A 20,899-nucleotide genomic window follows, 5' to 3' on the forward strand; every position below is an offset into this window, starting at 1 on the left:
AGGCAGCCAGGGGGTGTCAAAGTTTTCAGTGATCCTAAAATATCATCGATTTCAGCAGTGGATTACTCGATAACCGCGATACCTACCAAAATGGAACTTTTTCTCATAGTTAGGGGTTTTGAAAGGCTTTTTGGTGATATCATAAAAATCAGTGTTGCCACTTTTTTTCGTACAAAAAATTAGCTCAAAAAGTTTTGAAACGTAGTTTTCATATCGTTCCGACTCTCAAAAATTCTGAAAAAAATATATTATGGACAACTTTTTGTGCTGAACAACATGTTGAAAAATTGGGATGGTAACTTGTCGCAAAGTCGATTTAAAAAAAATTAAAGTTTGCTAAAAAATGTGATTTTTTTGTTTAAAACATGAAACAAAGTTTTGATTGGTAAAGTTGACCCATTTGACCCCTATTTTTACGTATCTGTTGAAAAAGTTGAAAAACCCCTTTCACTCGATAAAATGAACTCATCACAAAAAAATCAAAATTCGAAAAAATTCAATTTTCAATTCCAAACATCAAAAAAAGTATAAATTTATTCAGTTGTCTTAGTTTGACCTCTTTCTGACGTATTTCATGAAAAAGTTGATAAAAATTACCCTCGCAATAAAAAAATAAAAATATCTCTTCGAATTTTGATTTTTTGTGAGGAGTTCATTTCATCGAGTGAAAGGGTTTTTTTCAACTTTTTCAACAGATACGTAAAAACAGTGGTCAAATGGGTCAACTTCACCACTCAAAACTTTTTTTCATGTTTTAAATCAGAAAATCGCATTTTTTCGCAAACTTCAAATTTTTTAAAATCAACTTTGCAACATGGTACCATCCCAAATTTTTAATATGTTGTTCAGCGTGAAAAGTTGTTCATAATATATTTTTTTCAGAATTTTTGAGAGTCGGAACGATACGAAAAATACGTTTCGAAACTTTTTGAGCTAATTTTTTGTACGAAAAAAAGTGGCAACACTGATTTTTATGATATCACCAAAAAGCCTTTCAAAACCCCTAACTATGAGAAAAAGTCCCATTTTGGTAGGTATCGCGGTTATTGTTAAATAAGTACAACTGGTCTCGTCTGAGACTACAAAACGATTGAATATATTTGGTATCAAGTGTAGTACACTGGTACATAGTCATATCTCACAGAGATAAGTAATTGTGCACATACGTGCATGATATCGTTACACAGTACATAGCTAACACGCCACCTTGAATTTTTAAGGGAAATTCAACCATTTAAAACACGTACAATACTATTCGAGAATTAATTCAATTTATCGATCATATCGATTCATATATACGATTACAAATTACCATTTCGATTACAATTAAATATTTTCCAACTACATCGTGACTACACCAAATATAAGCCAATATAGCACATGATACATTGTTTCAATAAAATAACACACGATTAAATATGATTAAAATATCTGATAAAATACATAGATAAAATAGACGTTAAAATACGGTACAATATATTTCTAAACAGGTATGAGACTAGATTTCTGTATAAAATACACATATTACATAAACGAAATTTTCCATTACAAAACAAGTACACATTAGTAGGTACCTATTCATCGATAATTACGTACCTAATATTTCCTGCCTAAATTTTTCAAACAGGCTAGGACCTAACGCCTTCGTAAACGTATCAGCAATATTCTTATTAGACTTTACTTCGCAAATCTGAATCTCTCCCTTATCGACAAGATCTGTCACAAACCGTTTAGAGATATCAATGTGTTTACTCTTGCCTGTAAAATTTCCATTCTTACCCAAAAATCTAGCCCCTGAATTATCTTCGAATACCTTGACCTTTCCAACACTACATCCGAATTCAGATATCAGCCATTTTACCCAAACAGTCTCTTGAGCACAATCAGCAAGAGCATAGTATTCAGCATGGGTAGATGCTCTTGTCACCGCACCCTGCTTCAAAGACTTCCATACAATCGGATTTCCATACAAACGAATTACGTAGCCTGTTGTTGATTTCCTATCATACGTATCACTAGCGAAATCAGAATCAACATAGGCATCTAAAATAGTCTCATGTCTTTTAAAATAATTCAAATTCAGAGAACGAGTGGAATACAGATACGAAAGAATACGTAGGGCATACTCAAAATGCTCCTTTGTGTATCCAGCCTGAAGTCTACTCAAGTATGATACACTAAACGAAATATCCGGCCTTGTAGCCGCAGAAATATACAATAGAGCTCCAATTAGACTTCGAAAAGGCAAATCACAATCTGACTCTTTATCTGGCATTAACTTCAAGCCAATCTCCATTGGTGTATCAAAACGATCTCGAGCATTAGTTACACAATACTTTTCAGCCAATTCTTCAATGTATTTACATTGATTCAACGACATGACACCATTTTTAATCGAAATATCTATACCAAGATAATTTTTCACCTTACCTAGGACTTTCATTGAGAATCTGGCACATAATTTTCTCTTTATTTTTTCGATGAGCTCAATACTATTACCACAAAGCAACAAATCGTCTACGAATACCAAAATATACACCACAAGATTCTTCTCTATCAATACATAAATACACTTTTCTATTTCGAAACAGACGAAACCTAATAATACCAGATAATCATGTAGGCAATCATACCAACACCTAGAACTTTTCCGCAATCCGTACAGAGCTTTTTTCAATTTACAAACACGATTCGGACGTTTTTCAAACCCTTTAGGCTGCTTTACATAAACTTCATCCTTGATTTCACCATTCAAGAATGCGGCATCAACGTCAAGTTGTTCAATCTCCCAGCCATTAATAATAGATAAGACCAGGAAAATTTTCACAGCAGTCATACTCACAACAGGTGAATAATAACTCTGTTCCGCATCCTCCTCCTGTTGATACCCTAAAACAACCAATCTAGCCTTGTAAGCGCCTGAACTTTTCCTACAATAGACCCATCTTACTCCAAGAGCTTTTTTTCCATCAGGTAAATCCACTAAACTCCAAGTATCATTTTTCTCAATATTACTCATTTCAACTTCCATAGCCTTTTGCCACTCATTCGAATCAGGTTTATTAATCGCATCCTCGTAACTCTGAGGAGCTCCAACTTGCACAAAATAAGCAACAGGATCGCCATAACGCTCAGGAACCTTCTTTTCACGAGCTGACCTTCTCGGAATCGCTCTCTCACTCTCTTTTGACAAATTCTCACCACTGTTTCTCTCGCTCTTATCATCCTCATCATCACTCTCAAGGTAAACTATCCTACTCTTCGAATTATCAATGATATCAACATGCCTACTTACAGTGACTTCGCCTGAGATCAAAACCCTATAGCCTGTATCTTCAAAACCAACAATAACACCCTGAACTCCTTTTTTCGAAAACTTTCCAGGCCTTTTCTGATCAGGAATTCTCACAAAACATGACGAACCGTAAGGCACTAACTCCGAGACATCAGGTTTCTTACCATGGATTATTTCAAATGGAGTTTTCTCTTCAATTGATTTATTCAACAAACGATTCCCTATAAACACAGCAGTTTTTACAACCTCAGGCCAATATCTCTTACTTATCCTTGCCTCGTCAAATAGGCAATTGGCCCTATCCATGATAGTTTGGTTATATCTCTCCGCAACACCATTCAGCTGTTGAGTATAGGTTGGTACATTTTGAATTCGAAAACCCTTCTCTGCCTCAAAATCGTAAAAATTTCTATTTATATACTCGGACCCATTATCACACCTTAGGAGTTTGATCTTTTTACCAGTTAACGTACACATATAATTATAATAATGTTTGAAGCAATCAAGGACCTCAGCCTTAGACTTCACAGTGTACACTTTTACAAACTTACTATAATCGTCTATGAATGTCACAAAGAAACGCTGACCAAGATAACCAACAGTATTGTGAGGACCACTAACATCAGAATGAACAATTTCGAGAATCTCTCTAGCTCTAGACCTACCATCTCCAAATGGCACACATCTCATTTTGTTCCTTTTACAGATATCACATTCAACATATTGACTAGAAATTTCACTGGGTAGACCATCAACGAGCTGTTTTTGACATAAAGACTTCAAGTCATAGAAATTGACATGACCCAACACCCTGTGCCAATATTTACGATCATTATTCACCTTAGAGACAGAAAACACATTCGAATCTTCCTTAAAATATTCGCATTCTATCTTATATAACTTACCCTGCCTCACACCCTCGGCTATAATATTCCAATCTCGATTAAAAATCTGTACTTTACCATCTCCAGCTAGACTCCTGTAACCAGCATCATCGATAGTACTAGCACTCAGTAAGTTGTGAGGCAACTCTTCGACTAATAGGACGTTTTTAATGGTACAAGGAGTAATTACATTATCTACCTTAAATTTAACACAAACAGTACCAATATACTTGGCTACACAGGGGAATTCATCAGCCATTTTAACATTAATAGGACTTTTTAGCTCAATACATTTCGAAAAATATTCTTTTTTATTTACAATATGGTCTGTACAGCCACTGTCCAAAAGCCAGACCATATTGGATCCTCTCATACACGAATTTGTTTGTTTTTCACCTAACTCAATTTTTTTATCAACCTCAACTAAGAACGATTCAGCAGACCTATCATTATTACGACTATCATTATGGTTATCATTTCTATTATTACGATAATTACCACGACCTCTGCCATTAAATCGCCGATTTTGACCACCTCTACCACGATTACGATTATTTTTCCAACAATATTTCTTGATATGGCCAGTCTTTCCACAGGTAAAACATCCTCCTTTTGACCCATTTCTTCTTCGAACATTAAAAACCTCTTTGTCCTTGGTTGTTTCACTCGATTCTTCGGTAACAGTTGATGCTGTCGATGTTGAGGGTTTTGGCTCAGTTTCGGATTCCTCAGACTCAAATTTGTTCCCTAGGGCTAAAAACTTGGCCTTGACGTAGGCGAATTTATTTTTTCCAGCGGGTAACACATCCACAATATCGGCCAAATGAGACAGTTTTTCTGGCAATTTCATCAGAAAATATTGCAGCTTGGAATCGTCATCCAGAATTTTCCCAGAAGATCGAACCATATTTAGAGCAGCTTGAAATCTGCTAACGAACACCTTTGAGATCGGATAAACGAGTTACAGCAGCTACTTGTGCAGCTTGAGTGGTCACTGCATAAATTTCATCGAGAGCCGTTATCATTCCATAGGCTGTAGTTTCATTTCTAATCAGCTCCAGCTGATCATTTGTCATAAAACGTACGATGAAATTTCGAGCCTTTGCATCTTCTTGTTTCTTGGCCTTTAGGATAGCATCCGTTGCTCCGGCTGGTGCTGCACTCAGAGCATCTATACAATCTTTTGCCTCTAAAAATGTGTCCAAACGAAATCGCCATGACATATAATCAGTGCCATCGAACTTGGGAACTGCAGTAAATTCAGCCATCTCGAAAACAGGAACTTGAAACGACTCAAATACAACGACAAACGACGAAAAATTGACCAAAAAATCGATCAACGAGAGCAAAAATCAAATTCGTTTCAAAAATCGCGACTAAAACGCGCCAAAAATATCGCAAGTACAATTCAAATAGCGAAAACACCGCAAAAATCAGTCAAATTGCGAAAAAACAGTGCGAGAAAATACCATTTCACTAAACACTACGAGAAAAATCAGGCTCACTGAAAGCTCCGAGCTCAACGCTCGCTACCATGTTAAATAAGTACAACTGGTCTCGTCTGAGACTACAAAACGATTGAATATATTTGGTATCAAGTGTAGTACACTGGTACATAGTCATATCTCACAGAGATAAGTAATTGTGCACATACGTGCATGATATCGTTACACAGTACATAGCTAACAGTTATCGAGTAATCCACTGCAGAAATGGATAATAATTTAAGTTCTTTGAAAACTTTGACACCCCCTGGCTGCCTTTAAAAATAGGCTAGAGGGCCGAGATTTACGCCATTGGTCATCCTTTCGGAAGGTCTTTCCACAGGAAAAATTTCAAAAAAATCCCCGAAACCCCTACCACTTCTTGGTCCAATTGACGTGGAATGACCCTCTTGATCAAATGGGGGGGGGGATTTTTTTGTACAGGAGCCAGATTACTTTATTTTCATAATTAATATTTACCTACCGTTTTTACAGGAGCCAGAAATAAGGTAACGATCGTAAATTTACAAAATTGTCCAATGATCTTGCTTTTTACCGAAAATTTAAGCTTTTATTAATTCCTTCTCGAACCAAATTTTTTTTATTCTCGTCATTTTTCTTTATTTACCTAAGTTACTTACATTTTTTTTTTTTTTTTTTTTATTTCCTCTGATTTTAGATATGACGACGTATGAGTAGGTACCTAATTTAGAATCGAAATTTATTCGATCCTTAGGTAATTTAATACTAAATCTGAAGTTTTGTTTATTATAATAATAATAATTACTAATGATAACGATTACCTATATGGATTTCTGGGGTTTCCTCTTGGCCTCCCTTCAACTGTTTGATCCAATGATCCCATTTCGCGTGTGGTTAATTTGTGTTTTTAATCAACATAATTCATCATTCGCGATGATTCAGAAATTATCAGTTGTACTTTTTTGCCATAGGTAAATTGTCGCTAATGTTCGTATTTTTTTTTTTTTTTTTTTTTGCAAAATATTTCAAAAGTACTACTGATTATTTTACAAAATTGTCCAATAATCTTGCCTTTTACCGAAAATTTAAGCTTTTTAATTCCTTATTCTTGAGCCAATTTTTTTTTCTTCTCGTCATTTTTTCTTTATTTACCTAAATTACATTTTTTTTTTTTGAATTCCTCTGATTTTTGATAAAACGACGTATGAGTAATTCAGAATCGAAATTTATTCGACCCTTGATTTAATACTAAATCTGAAGATTTGTTACTATAATTAATTATACCTACTAATGATTACGATCACCTATCTTTAAGATGAATAATGCATCAAGACGCCAGTATAGGTCATGCCTTTTATGTAAAACTTGGATTTAATTTAAACATAAGTACATTATAATTAATTTACTACTTGAGCAAAATTCATTTCACTTAACAGGGTACATATTTCTTTAATCTATCTGAAATAAAATAATATAAGACGGTTCCACCTTTGGTTTTAGATTAAGTTACTATTTTTACAGTTTACACAGATATTTTTCTGAACCGTTCCTGAACAGTTTTAATTAGAAAAGACTCACGTTCTAGGATTTAATAATTTTAAGACCAAAATGAGATCGTTATTTTCGAAACTTTTGAAAAAGATTTCATGCAACCTACAAATATTAAAATGCGTTAAAATTTCGGCACAAATTCAGAAATTTCTATCGGAGCCTTTTTTAGAAGTTTTGAAACACTTCGAGCTTATAATTGGTCGAAATTTTCGGAAAAAATATCCATCAAACTAGATTGAATCAAACTTTTGCTTTTTGAAAAAATTCTCACTTTAATTTTTTAGTATGATGGTGAAAGATTTTTCACTTTTTCCCCTTCAAATTATCCAAAACCCAATTCCAAAAAATATCACTTTTTTTCAATAATATATAGATGCGATTAACCTGCCTTAATCGATTCGAATGGTCGAACTTGTGACAGGAGGATTAAATTTTCAGCTTCCGAAATAGATGACAACGCCTTCTGGAGCGATTTCATATGTATTATTGAAGAACAGTCTAAGAGCGGCTGGAGAATTGTGGCAATCAATTAGGCGGATCGACTTTTGCACATGAATCGAGTTTTATATTTTTACCACTAGGTAGGTCCCTATATTCACTTCCTTTTTCCTTAGTAGAAAATAAAATAATTTCAAAAATTCGTTTTAGTAACTAAAAACATTCGAAAAAATTTCCAAGTGAACGAAACATTTTAATGCAGATGAGAAATTCTGTAGGTATATTTGAAGACTGTAAAAATCATTTTCAAAATTGACTGTCAACAAATAAACGAATAGTCGAGTTTTAAAAAACGAATAAAAAAGTTTGAAGTTATTTTTGAGGCAGCATTGTGATTTGAAATTGCCGAAGAAAATTCAACTTTTGCTAGAGGACTTTCATTCGGCAAAAATATTTTCAACCGATTTGAGGGCTCAATTTTACACGTATAAAATGCTTAGAATAATTTGTTGCAAAGTTAAAGATTTTGGATTTCGTTCGGATCATCGATTTTTCCCATTAAAAAAAAGGAATTTTAGTAACCAGGCAAACTCAAACAAGTAACGATAAAGTAACCATAGGATTCGAGTAACAAAACGTAAGCAAAATATTTTAATGTAGAAAAAAATCACAAAAAACAGAATACATACCTTATTATAAATTTAAATGTTTTGGTTTTTTTTGTTTTTTATTTTAAAAAGTTGAACGTTTTCGAAATTTTTTAAAATTTTAATGAAAAAGTGAATTTTTGGCTGGAACCAAAAGTTTGACCATTTCAATAGAAAACAGAACTTTCTGGGAACCCCTTTTTCTTCCATCTTTCTGTTCTGGTAGTATTGAATACTCGAAGAATTTATTTATCATTTTCGTCCGTTTGCATTCGTTATTTTGAGCTGGCTTCGCAGGAACTGGGTTTCAAAAAAGGTTTAAGTTCAATCGAGAGCGAAAGTATTTTTTTTTTCAATTACAAAAAAAGATGTTTATTACAATTTTTTATTTTTGCAAAAAAGTAAGTATGACTTTTTGTAATTTTGACAACAAAAAATGATAATTTTTTCGCGCTAGAAAAGCAAAACTTTCTGAAAATTGTGCCCAAAACAAGAATTTTTTTTTACAATTTTTGCAGTTTTGATTTTAAAAAAATTAAACATTGCTTTATAGGCAAAAAATGTGTTTTTAAACTTTTAACAGTTTACCTACCTACCAATAGTTTTTACAAAAAATTAGGATTCAGTATTTTTCGAAATAATTTGAGAAAAAAAACTGAAATTAAAATTTTCGGTAATATTGGGACAAAAAAGCAAGACTTTCTAAAAATTTTGACCAAGGAAAAGTTGGACGTTTCTACAAAAAATAGGATAATATTCCAATACTTCAATTTTCGCAAAAAAGTAAGATTCTTCGTTAATTTTGATTTTGATCAATTTTTTTTTGAAATTTTGACATACTTGAAGATCCAGACTTGAAAGCAAAACTTTTTGAACGTTTTGAGAGACGAACGTTTTTTTTTTCAATTTTAACAAAAAAAACAACACTTTTTGATATTCTGACGATTTAAATTTAAAAAACGATATTTTCTGGGAATTTTTACATTTTTTTTACAACAAATACGTACTTAGGTACTTTAATATAAATTGTATACAGTAAAAATACATGAAATAAAATCAAACACCATTAATTTACACAATATAAAAATAATGTTCATTAGTTTACGGTAAGTATGCCTACATATAATCAATAACTCGTATTTTGTAGCCTATACAAAAAAAAATACGGAAAATAAGAGCAATCAAACAACATAAAACGACATAAGAGTTCGTTAGTCTACTTTAAGTGTAGATGAAATCAACTTAACTTCTACACAAGTATTAAAATGCTAATACACTAAGCACTTAGATCATCATCTGTTGAGTCTGACCGGTCTGAGTCCGTCACTTCATCGTCGGAGTGATTATCAGCAGCTGGAGTAATGAATCTCTCACGTACAGCTCGTACATAGGATTCAAATTGGTCTAGTTCGAACTTTGGTCCTAATTCATCAACAATGGGATTTTGGAAAACAGGAGTGGGCTGTACCATATGTTGACCGCCGAAAATCTTTCCACGATTAACTTTGAATAAAGAAACAATATACGCAAATGTAGCCGAGTCTGGAGTAGTGTACCTTATTGGAGGGATCAAATATAATTCCTCGACTCGACGAGATTTAAAAATTGCAAGTAGTTTTTGAAAACGATTAAAAAATGTATGCTTGTTCGTGGAATTGAAGGCATCCCAATTTCCAATGGAAAGCATGATTCTAGGAGGAAGCTTTGGAAAACCGTTCAACGTACGAACTAAATCTGCGATGCTCAAATCTCTTCTGTATAATGTTGGATGTAAATCGAATACGAAAGGTATCGCTTTCGAGATAACCTGTACCATACCGTATATAAGGCCATCTCCGATCATGAGTACGTCCTTGGCAAGTATGGCGATTTTTGGAACTTCGTTTCTGTAGTAAACTCCAGCAGCGGTATACTGAAGGGGATAACAGTCCAGTGGGTAGAACGGTTTGAGTATCTCGGAATCGATTTTAAATCGCTTTTGGAATTGTAGGTGCCGTTCTCTGGATTGCTCTGTAGGTCTGCGTTTGGAAGGTTTCTTTGGAGGAGAATAAGGAACAATATTAGCCGGATTTTTACGCTTAGATGCTTGTTTCGTATCTGATTCTTTATTAGCTGGAATTTTCGAAATTTTCAACGATGCATCGTACGTTGTTGTTTGAGAGGGAACGTTATTATAATTCGTATTCTGGCTTTTCGTTGATATTGGCGTTTGGCTGACGATAGGTTTGGGCATCTGGTAGACTGCAGTTTGATCAATATTACGCAGAATTAGAGGCTCAATTACTCGTTTTGCATCTGATTCTTTATTAGCTGGAGTTTTGAAAATTTCAAACAGTGTATCCGTTGTTGTTTGAGAAGATGCGATATAATTCGTGAACTGCAGATTTGCCGTTGATTTTGGAATTTGGCTGACGACAGGTTTGGGCATCTGGTAGACTGCAGTTCGATCAATATTATCCAGAATTAGAGGCTCTTTATGCACAAATTTAGGCTGAAATTCATGTTTTATATCCGATTCTTTATTGGCTGGAATTTTCGGAATTGTTAGCGGTGCATACGTTGTCGTCGCTGTTTGAGAAGGTGCGTTATTATTCATCGTAAACTGATTTATTACCGTTGATTGTGGAATTTGGCTGGCGATAGGTTTGGGCATCTGGTAGACTGCAGCTGGAACAATATTAGCCGGAATTATAGGCTCAAATTTAAACTGAAATACTTGTTTTGCATCTGATTCTTTATTAGCTGGAATTTTCGGAATTGTTAGCGGTGCATACGTTGTCGTTGTTGTTTGAGAAGGTGGGTTATTATTCGTAAGCTGATTTATTACCGGTGATTTTGGAATTTGGCTTATGACAGGTTTGGGCATCTGGTGGACTGCAGTTCGATCAATATTAGCAATTATAGGCTCAGATTTAGGCTCAAGTCCTTGTTTTGCATCTGATTCTTTATTAGCTGGAGTTTTCGGAATTTTAACCGGCGTCTGCGTTGTTGTTTGAGAGGGTACGTTATTATTCGTCAGCTGATTTGTCGTTGATTTTGGCGTTTGGCTGACGATAATTTTGGGCACCTGATTCACTGCAATTATCGGTAGCTGTTTTGTTGTGGTTGTGGTTTTCGTCGGTTGTTTAGATACAGGTTTAGGAGCTAGAGCCGCAGCATTGGCGCAACTTTGTGCTTGAGGTTCAGATGACTCATCATTGGCCACATCTAAGGTGCGAATGCTCTTTGGTTTCGTATTGCCTTTCGGCATTTCGGAAGTTGCTAGTAGTACGTTTGTATTCGTGTCTGTTTGAGTTGAGTGTTGATGTACTATTTTGCATATTGTTTTATCTAGAATCGATTCTTTCAATTTTTTCTCCAATTCGACATTTCTATTTTGAGCAATGGTCAACTCATCCGAACTTTGTTGAGCCATTTTTTTCACTTGGTTAATCGTATCTTGAGCAATTTTTAAAGCTCGTTTTAAATTCTCATCAGGCTTTGATAAGCCTGCAGAATCGATTGTTCTGCTTTGTAAGGTAGGAACTATGAGAAAAATTTGATCATGCTTTACCGGTTTGGCACACTTTTGACTTTTACAGGTGAAGGTGCGCGGTTCTTGCGAATTTGGCGACGTCGGTGAGAATTACACAGTTCCCTGATGCAGCTTTGGTGATAGAGATGCTTGCATTTTGTCATAAAAAAACCATACGTCGTGGTTTCTTGCGTCTGATTTGCTGGGCATGGAGATATCAATGGATGTAGGCATTTTTCGCATGCAATTTCCGCGATCGTTGTCATCTAGGAAGATAGATAAAAATTCATAATTAGATCGATTCACAATTTCACATTGCGATAATAATTATTGTATTGATAATCATTAAGTAATTGGTAGGTAATTGATAATTGAAAGTGTCGCTGCAAAACAAGCGCTTCCACAACATTACTCCGTTTTTTCAGAGATTGCCAAAATCGATTCTTCGGGCCTTGTTACGTTACCCTACCTAATATCTAGTTCCAAAAATTGTTCATACTTAATTTGAACAGAAAATCAAAAATCAGTACCCATTTCTGACAAATCTTGAGATGTCACACTCCGATTTGAACGGGACCTCCATTTTTGGAAAGAGCATAGTCTAAAACCCCCAAAACCAATTTTTCAGCTGCCCAAGTTCATTTTTCGATTTTTGGCGAACGTTTGAAAATTCAAAATTGACTGTTATTGGCGATTTATGCTTTTTTCTTTAAAAGTACGGACTAATCAGTAAAAATGCTCAAAATAAGCCCCAAAACTAATATTAACTACCCAAATTCAAATTTCACAATTTCCAGCCATTCTGGAGCCTCCAGCGCGATTTTCAATTTCTCCAGAATTTTGAATTTGCTCCAGAAGGCGTGAATATGAAGTTGGGCAGCTAAAAATCGAGTTGTGTATTACACTTGACCTGTTTAACGAGTTAATCAACATTTGAGACGATTTTGAGAGTGACTCCTCAAAAGTGGTTTTTTGACCAGCTTTTTTCAAAATTGAAAAATCAAAAAAATCAAAAGACAACCATTTACGAAGAAATTTTTAAAAGTTGTGCGAATCGCTGTATTTCTCTTCATGAACTAACCTCCGGAGCGCAAATTCTACCATTTCCAGCGGTTTTGGAGCGAGAGTGACACCTCAAAAAACCAGTCTTGAGGTGTCACTCTCAAAATGGGCTCAAATGTGGATAAACTCGTTAAACAGGTCGAGTATAATATACAACTCGATTTTTAGCTGCCTAACTTCATATTCATGCCTTCTGGAGCAAATTCAAAATTCTGGAGAAATTGAAAATCGCGTTAGAGGCTCCAGAATGGCTGGAAATTGTGAAATTCTAATTTCGGGGGTTAGTTTTGGACAAAATACAGCGATTCGCGTGAATTTCAAAAATTTCCACACAAAGGGGAAACTTTTGATTTTTTGGATTTTTAATTTTGAAAAAAGCTGGTCAAAAAACCACTTTTGAGGTGGCTCTCTCAAAATCGGCTCAAATGTAGATAAACTTGTTAAACAGGTCGAGTATAATACACAACTCGATTTTTAGCTGCCCAACTGCATATTCACTACTTCTGGAGCAAATTCAAAATTCTTGAGAAATTGAAAATCGTGCTGGAGGCTCCAGAATGACTGGCAATGGTAAAATTCGCCCTCGTGGGGTTAGTACATGACAAAATACAGCAATAGCTGCCCAACTGCATATTCACGCCTTCTGGAGTAAATTCGAAATTCTGGAGAAATTGAAAATCGCGCTGGAGGCTCCAGAATGGCTGGAAATTGTGAAATTTGGATTTGGGGGTTAGTTTTGGACAAAATACAGCGATTCACGTCAATTTCAAAAATTTCCACACAAAGCGGAAACTTTTGATTTTTTTGATTTTTAATTTTGAAGAAAGCTGGTCAAAAAGCCACTTTTGAGGTGTCACTTTCAAATTCGGCTCAAATGTGGATAAATTCGTTGAACAGGTCGAGCATAGTATATTAAAACTCGATTTTTAGCTGCCCAACTTCATATTCACGCCTTCTGAAACAAATTCAAAATCCTGGAGAAATTGAAAAATCGCGCTGGAGGCTCCAGAATGGCTGATAATTGTGAAATTTGGATTTGGGGGGTTAGTTTTGGACAAAATACAACGATTCGTGTAAATTTCAAAAATTTCCACTCAAACGGGAAACTTTTGATTTTTTAATTTTGAAAAAAGCTGGTCAAAAAGCCACTTTTGAGGTGTCACTCCTAAAATCGGCTCAAATGTAGATAAACTCGTTAAACAGGTCGAGTATAATACACAACTCGATTTTTAGCCGCCCAACTACGTATTCACGCCTTCTGGAGCAAATTCAAAATTCTGGAGAAATTGAAAAATCGCGCTGGAGGCTCCAGAATGGCTGGAAATGGTGAAATTTGGATTTGGGTAATTAATATTAGTTTTGGGACTTATTTTGACTATTTTTATTTATTGATCAAGTACGTACTTTTTTTTTAAAAAAAAAGCATAAATCGCTATAAAAACAGTCAATTTAGAATTTTCAAAAATTCGCCAAAAATCGAAAAATTAATTTGGGCAGCTGAAAATTTGATTTCGGGGGTTTTAGACTATGCTCTTTCTAAAAATCGCGGTCCCGTTCAATGCGGAGTGTGACACCTCAAGACGTTCCCTTCATCCCTTGTGAGTTCGAATATCTTCAAAACTACTCAAAAAAACATCCCATTTGATTTTCCCGCCAAATTTTAATCTATTCTGATACGTCGCGTTACACTTTTTCAAGAACTTCACAAATCACGACTCAATTTTGGGGATCAAAATTCTTTAATTTTTTTTAAAGGTGCTTCATGCCCAGTCAATCTGATAATGCTTTGTCGTGAAAAAGATTTCAGTCGCCATTTTCAATATTTATTGTTTATTCTCACCCACCCTGTAGTGAATCAGCTCGAATCGTCTTTGCTCAAAATCAACATTTTTCATTCCCACTTCCCACCAACGTTCTCAGCGGTGCTTTCAAATTCAAGTAATAATCATAAATCAATTGTTTAATGTACCTATGATTACATTCAAGTCAAAACGCATCTTACCTTGAATATTGAATTCGTTCGACTCCAGAAATTACATGTATGAAAAGGAAATACAAATCTTACAATTTTATCGCAATCAAATCACACGTGGTAGAAGAACATTCACAATACATTCGAGAAAAAGTCGCATTAAACCTTTAAAACGCGGAATAATACGACATTAGTCACACAAAAAATGAACGTTGTAAACATATCGAGTACTGGAGAACGAGACAGCTGTAGTGTAGTGGAATTGGAATAACGAATAGTATCGTAAATGATTCGTTCTCCTACGTGTTGGTTGTTGGTGAATCTAGTACACGAGCAACGAGAGCAGCGCAGTACCACCCTCTTGTCAGTCTACCTTTACTTCAGACCTGTTTCTAGAAAAGAAAACAATTGCATCAAATGGCGGCGAAAAGAATAGGATTTGGACGTGATTTAAAAAGAAGCGAGACAATTTGGACATTTTTGCGAGAAAAAAAACGACAACCTTTATAGCTATAGTTACTAGGGCTATTTTATTACAAAACGAGAATTTTTTACAATTGTTGACAAAAAGTGAAACCTTAACAATTTTACCAAAAAGCAGCACTTGTTGGGAATTATTGGAAAAAAGGGACACATTCTAGCGATTTCTGGCAAAAAAATGCGAAGGTATTGATGCTTTGACCAAAAAAAAAAAATGTTGAGTTTTGAAGTTGAACAAATTCTCACCTTTTTTTATCAGAGAGGCGAAAAATGTTTCACTTTTTTTTTAAATTATTTAAATCTAAAATGTTTACATTTTATTAATAATTTACAGAGTTCGGTTTTTTGGAAAAAATTGTAAGAAATCCCAAAAACTGTCACTTCTTTTCAATAATTATTGAAGCCTTGGTTTTTTCCCTAGAAATTGGCAAAAGGCAATAAGCACTTCCACTGATTAAAATTATCGTTTCTCGTTTCGCTTTTTTGTTTAAAAAAATTCCAAAATCTCGCGTTTTAATCGAAAAATTAAAAAAAATTTAAAACTTCTTCCATTTTAAAGAATGGGTTGCGAAAAAGTATTATTTTTTTTCAATAGCTTAATCAAGTAGCTAAAAGGTTCTACTTTTCGGTGAAACTATTAGTTTCTTTTTTTTTGCCATAAATTGTCGCAAATCCTCATTTTTTTTTACAAAACATTTCAAAAAGTCTTACTCTTTTCCAACAATAGTCAAAAATCTTGCTTTTTACCAAAAATTTAAGCTTTTTAACAATTCAAAAGTTTTACTTTATTATACCTAAAATTGCCAAAAATTACCAAAAAATACCAAAAAATGTCTAGTTTTTTTAACCGAAAAAAAAAAATGTAAAAAGCTTTACTTTCGAAAAAATAAATTAAGATTCCCAAAAACTGCTGTTTTTTTACTAAAATTGTCAAATTTTCGCTTTTTGAAAAAATTCTTGTCGCTTTTTAGTAAAATTTCTAAAGAATATTTCGAAGTCGACGAGTTGTACCTAAAGGTTCCTTTATAAGCTTGGAATGGAGCTTTGAATTGATTTTTTTTTTCTTAATTCGAGATACAAAGTTGCCATTTTAATATCATTCCTGTTCACTTTACACAATTGTAGAGGGTGATACTGGCTCGAATAAAAAATAGAAAGATCAAAGTCGAAGATTAAAAGCACCGAAACGAAGGTACCTAGGTATTGAATGTTTAGTTGCTTACAATATACTTGTAATCACAGATCTATTCAAATCTGGCTGAGCGAAGCGAGAGCAAAAGCTTTGAAAAAGTTGATACCTAGGTCTAATTTGATCAGTAAAATAACTGATGAAAAATAATTTTTTTCATAGCTTAAACAGTTTAAACATTTCTACAATAGTTTTCAGTTTCAAAAAATAAGAATAAAAGCTCGTGCAATGGGAGGGCAAAAGCAAACGCTTTTAAAATATTGCTTAATAATTTTTCAAAAATAAAACAATATTACTTATTTTTGATATGAGGAGTCAATTTTTCAACCCTTCCACGTTGGTCAGAAAAAAAAAGGAAAGTGATCTAGCATTTTAGTGCCCATAAATATGAATGTTAATAATACCAACGTTTGAAAAATGCACCTTTTTATTATTTTTTATTTTATTTCAAACATGGGGGTACAAATTTAATTTCTCACCACCTCACAATGTGCAACGAGGCCTGCATGAGAGGTTTGAAATAGACCTGCTCGAGCCTTCGTTTATTTGATTCGATTAATTAAGAACCTACTTACATATTAATTATTATAAGTAATTAAATGTACCCAACATCTTTTGTTTTTATGACTAGATGAGTAAATTTGAATTTGAAACTTGTATTTGTCAAATAGCTCATCATTATATTTTTTATGACTCGCCGATTTTTTCCATTTTCGCCCCTTATTGTTTCCAAAACAACCGGCTTGCTTTTGTCTCACTATCTACCCCTAAGCCTGGAAGACATAGAAGGGGAAGGATTACGATAAGAAATAAGAAATTGTACCTAGCTTTTGAATCAAATCAATACTATACCGACTACGATCATTTCTTATTCTGATCGTGTACGAGATCTATATTGTGAACAAGTGAACTTATCGCGAGTTTAGGTTTCTGTACCTGCATTACTATAATATAAGTATTTGTAGGTACTTCTAACATCAAAAGGATAGTGCGACTAGGTATGCTCACATGTTAGCGTATATTTGTCTTTCGAAAATCATTCATAGTGTAGGCGCTATTATACCATTACGGAGTAAACCAGGATAAAATACACGTTCATTTCTAACCATTTTAATAACGAATAAAATATAATAACAAAGTATGAATAAATAACATTCAACCGGTTGAGCCAGTAAATTAATAAAGCGCTATCTATCGCAGAAATATAATATAACGATACAACAATTCCTCCCCCCTTAATAAGACATTAAAATTTGAAACAATAAAATGCAATAAAACATTTAAAAAAAAATAAAAAAACGAAACGACACAACAAGGTAAAAATTTAGGTAGGTAAATTCTAAATTTCTAAATATCCAATCTAGATGGAATTTTCCGAGATCGACTTGATCGACGGAGCTCAGTGTCGGTAGAAGGAGGTTTCGGAGGTTCAGGTTGAGTTGGAGAAGTCGAAGGCTGCTGTTCGCTGCTGGTTGACGTAGTTGCTTGCTGTTGATCGCTAGTACCTTCCCCTGCAGAAGAAGGTTCGGCATGAGGAGCAGATACCATTTGATTGAGATGTCTTCTGTGAGTTTCACCATTCTCACCACGTATCACAGCATTTAATGGACCTTTCGAAATAACTAGGCCAGTTGCCCATTTACGTTTCGTATCGTTGTAAACTCGATAATTGACTGGATCTCCAGGTTTGATGTCACGAAGTTTGGTATTCTCGATTTGTTGAATTTGATCCGAACGGATACGTTTCGTATGAGGATCGATAAGCAAATCTAACTTGGTCCGATAACCATGGCGCAATAACAACTCAGCCGGAGTTTTGCCAGTCAGGCTGTGAGTAGTTCTGCGTAGCTGAATGAGTAGCAGATTGACTCGTTCCGTAATCGATGAACTTTGACTGCTATCGAACAAGCTAGCTTTTAAGCTGTTTTTTAGGACTTGCACGTAACGTTCAACCTGCCCATTACTTGCAGGATGGTAAGGAGCAGCGAATTTATGGATAATACCGTTTGAAGAGTTGAACATTTTGAATTCTTCACTCGTCCATTGAGGACCGTTATCGGTGACAATCATAACCGGAAGACCAAATCGAGTATACAGATCTTGAAGAAAGGATATCGTCTTAGAAGTTGTTATCGAACTCATTACAAAAATTTCTACCCATTTGCTGTATGCATCGACGACAAGTAGGAAGTAGTTATTGAGAAATGGACCAGCGTAATCTAAATGAAGACGATACCACGATATTTCTGGATACAACCAGGGATGACGATCGATTTTAGGAGGATTATTTCTAACTTGAGAACATCCGGAACATTGATGTGTAATATTTTCGATGTCTCGATCAATACCGGACCAATAAACGTAATTACGAGCGAGGTTTTTCATTTTAGTAGAACCGATGTGTGCCGTATGTAATTCTTGAAGAACTCGTTGCTGTAGAGCTTTAGGTACAACGACTCGACAACCTCGGAAAATACAATCGGATTCAATCGAAAATTCAGCTTCTTGGCCAGCGAAACACGTTTTCTCTAGGCCGGAATTCGAACGTAAGCCATTGAGAACAGGAATCAACGCTGGATCTTTAGCCGTTTCTGAAACAATTTCAGCTCTCGTAACTGGTAAAATGCTGATTTGCTCAAGCAGTAAAACTGAACTAGCTGCATCAGTTTTCTCGTTACTGGGAATCGGTAGTGGAAAACGAGAAGGAAAATCGGCATTGCTGTGCTTTTCACTTCTTCGGTACTGTATATCGTAGTCGAAATTCGATAGAAAACAAGCATAACGAAGTAATCTGGCTGCAGTTAAATCAGGTAAGTTTTTGTTGGGATGAAAGATCGCAGTCAGCGGTTTATGGTCGGTATGTAGAATAAATTTGCGACCAAAAAGGTAAACGAAGAACTTTTTAACAGCCCAGTAAATAGCTGTAGCTTCTTTGTGGAGTTGGCTATAACCACGTTCAGCTTTCGATAACGTACGACTGCAAAAAGCAATTGGCTTTTCTTCATTGCCTGGTAAAATATGCGATAAACAGGCGCCTAGACCATATGATGACGCATCAGCAGCTAAAACGAGAGGTAATTTAGGGTCATATGGCACTAGGATACGATCTTCGGTCATTTCTTGTTTTAATCGAACGAAAGCTGCTTGACATTGGTTATTCCAAACAAATTGAACATCTTTCTGCATTAATTGGTACATTGGAGCGAGAATATCGGCCATATTCGGAATAAAACGGCCATAGTAATTGATGAGACCAATAAAACTACGTAGCTGCTCGATATTCTTCGGATAATCGCATTTAACGATGGTTTCGATTTTCTCTGGCGTTTTTCGAATTCCGTTTGCATCGATAACGAAACCAAGGTAAGTAATTGATTTCAAATTGAACTGACACTTATCTTTGTTCAATTTCAAACCATGTTCACGGAATGTTTGGAAAACCATACGTAGTCTGTCAAGTAACTCTTTGGCTGTGGCTCCTTGAACTTTGACATCGTCATAAAACGCTGCAGCACCAAGTACATGCGATAATATTTCATCCATAAATTTCGGAAAGTACCATGGAGCGTTACCAACGCCGAACATAAGTCTGTGAACGTAGAACGCGCCTAAATGAGTACTAAGGCACTGTAATATAGCACTTAGCTCATCTACAACCATGCAGAAATAAGCTCTGAAAATATCGAGAGAAACGAAGTGAGTACCACCGGCAAGTTTACTAAACATTTCCTCGACGTTCGGAATCGGATACTTTTCAGCAATCAGGTACCGTAAAATCGAGCAACTTGGGACAGGGTGCAACTTGGGACAGTTTTTACCTATATAGTTTGAGTGGAGGTGGGACTGGTAAAATGTTAGCTAGCGCTGTGGAAAAAATTTGAACGTGTTGTGCATGGTTAAATGCCCAGGTTCTTAATGAAATCCAGGTGCCCTGATGCTACATGAGTTGATAAAAAAATATTATTCATCAGACTCGGATTTCTACAAAAAAAAATGAGGAAATAACTTTCTGTCGTCCTCAAATGTGAAACTGTCAAGTTAATTATTCACTTTAGTTTCTATTAGATAATTTCTCAAGCTTCAATTTGAGACATCGCGCAATTTTCTAGGGTAAATTGTTCATGAAATTTTTAATGTTAAAGGGAGTGCTGTCTGAAAAAAAAAAATTTTTTTTTGTCCCAAGTTTTTACAATAAAAAATTGACCAGTATTTTCAACCTTTTTTTTTTTTTAGAATTTTTTTGCTGTTTCAGCTCACTTGTTCACTCGCAAAAAAAGGTTTCTACCGCATACCGTACCTGGAAAAAGTTTGAAGCTGCTGTTGACCCCCCCCCCCTCAATCCGATTAAGATGTCAATCAACCTGAATTATCCGAAACTTCTAAAAACCTCGCTCAATCAAA

General features: G+C 34.9%; 1 protein-coding gene across 1 annotated transcript; it reads right to left on the reverse strand.

The window, feature by feature from the left end:
• Positions 1-17,845: 17,845 nt before the first annotated feature.
• LOC135843313 (uncharacterized protein K02A2.6-like) lies at positions 17,846-20,224 on the reverse strand. The gene has a single exon (XM_065361148.1). The coding sequence runs from the start codon at positions 20,222-20,224 to the stop codon at positions 17,846-17,848; it is 2,379 nt and encodes a 792-aa protein (XP_065217220.1).
• Positions 20,225-20,899: the final 675 nt, after the last annotated feature.

This window comes from Planococcus citri, chromosome 1 (genome assembly GCF_950023065.1).
Source record: "Planococcus citri chromosome 1, ihPlaCitr1.1, whole genome shotgun sequence".
Classification (NCBI taxonomy): Eukaryota; Metazoa; Arthropoda; class Insecta; order Hemiptera; family Pseudococcidae; genus Planococcus; species Planococcus citri.

What these genes read in the sequence shown, in the direction of transcription:
- LOC135843313 (XM_065361148.1), bottom strand. Translation starts at nt 20,224, where the DNA reads ATGTTTAGTAAACTTGCCGGTGGTACTCACTTCGTTTCTCTCGATATT.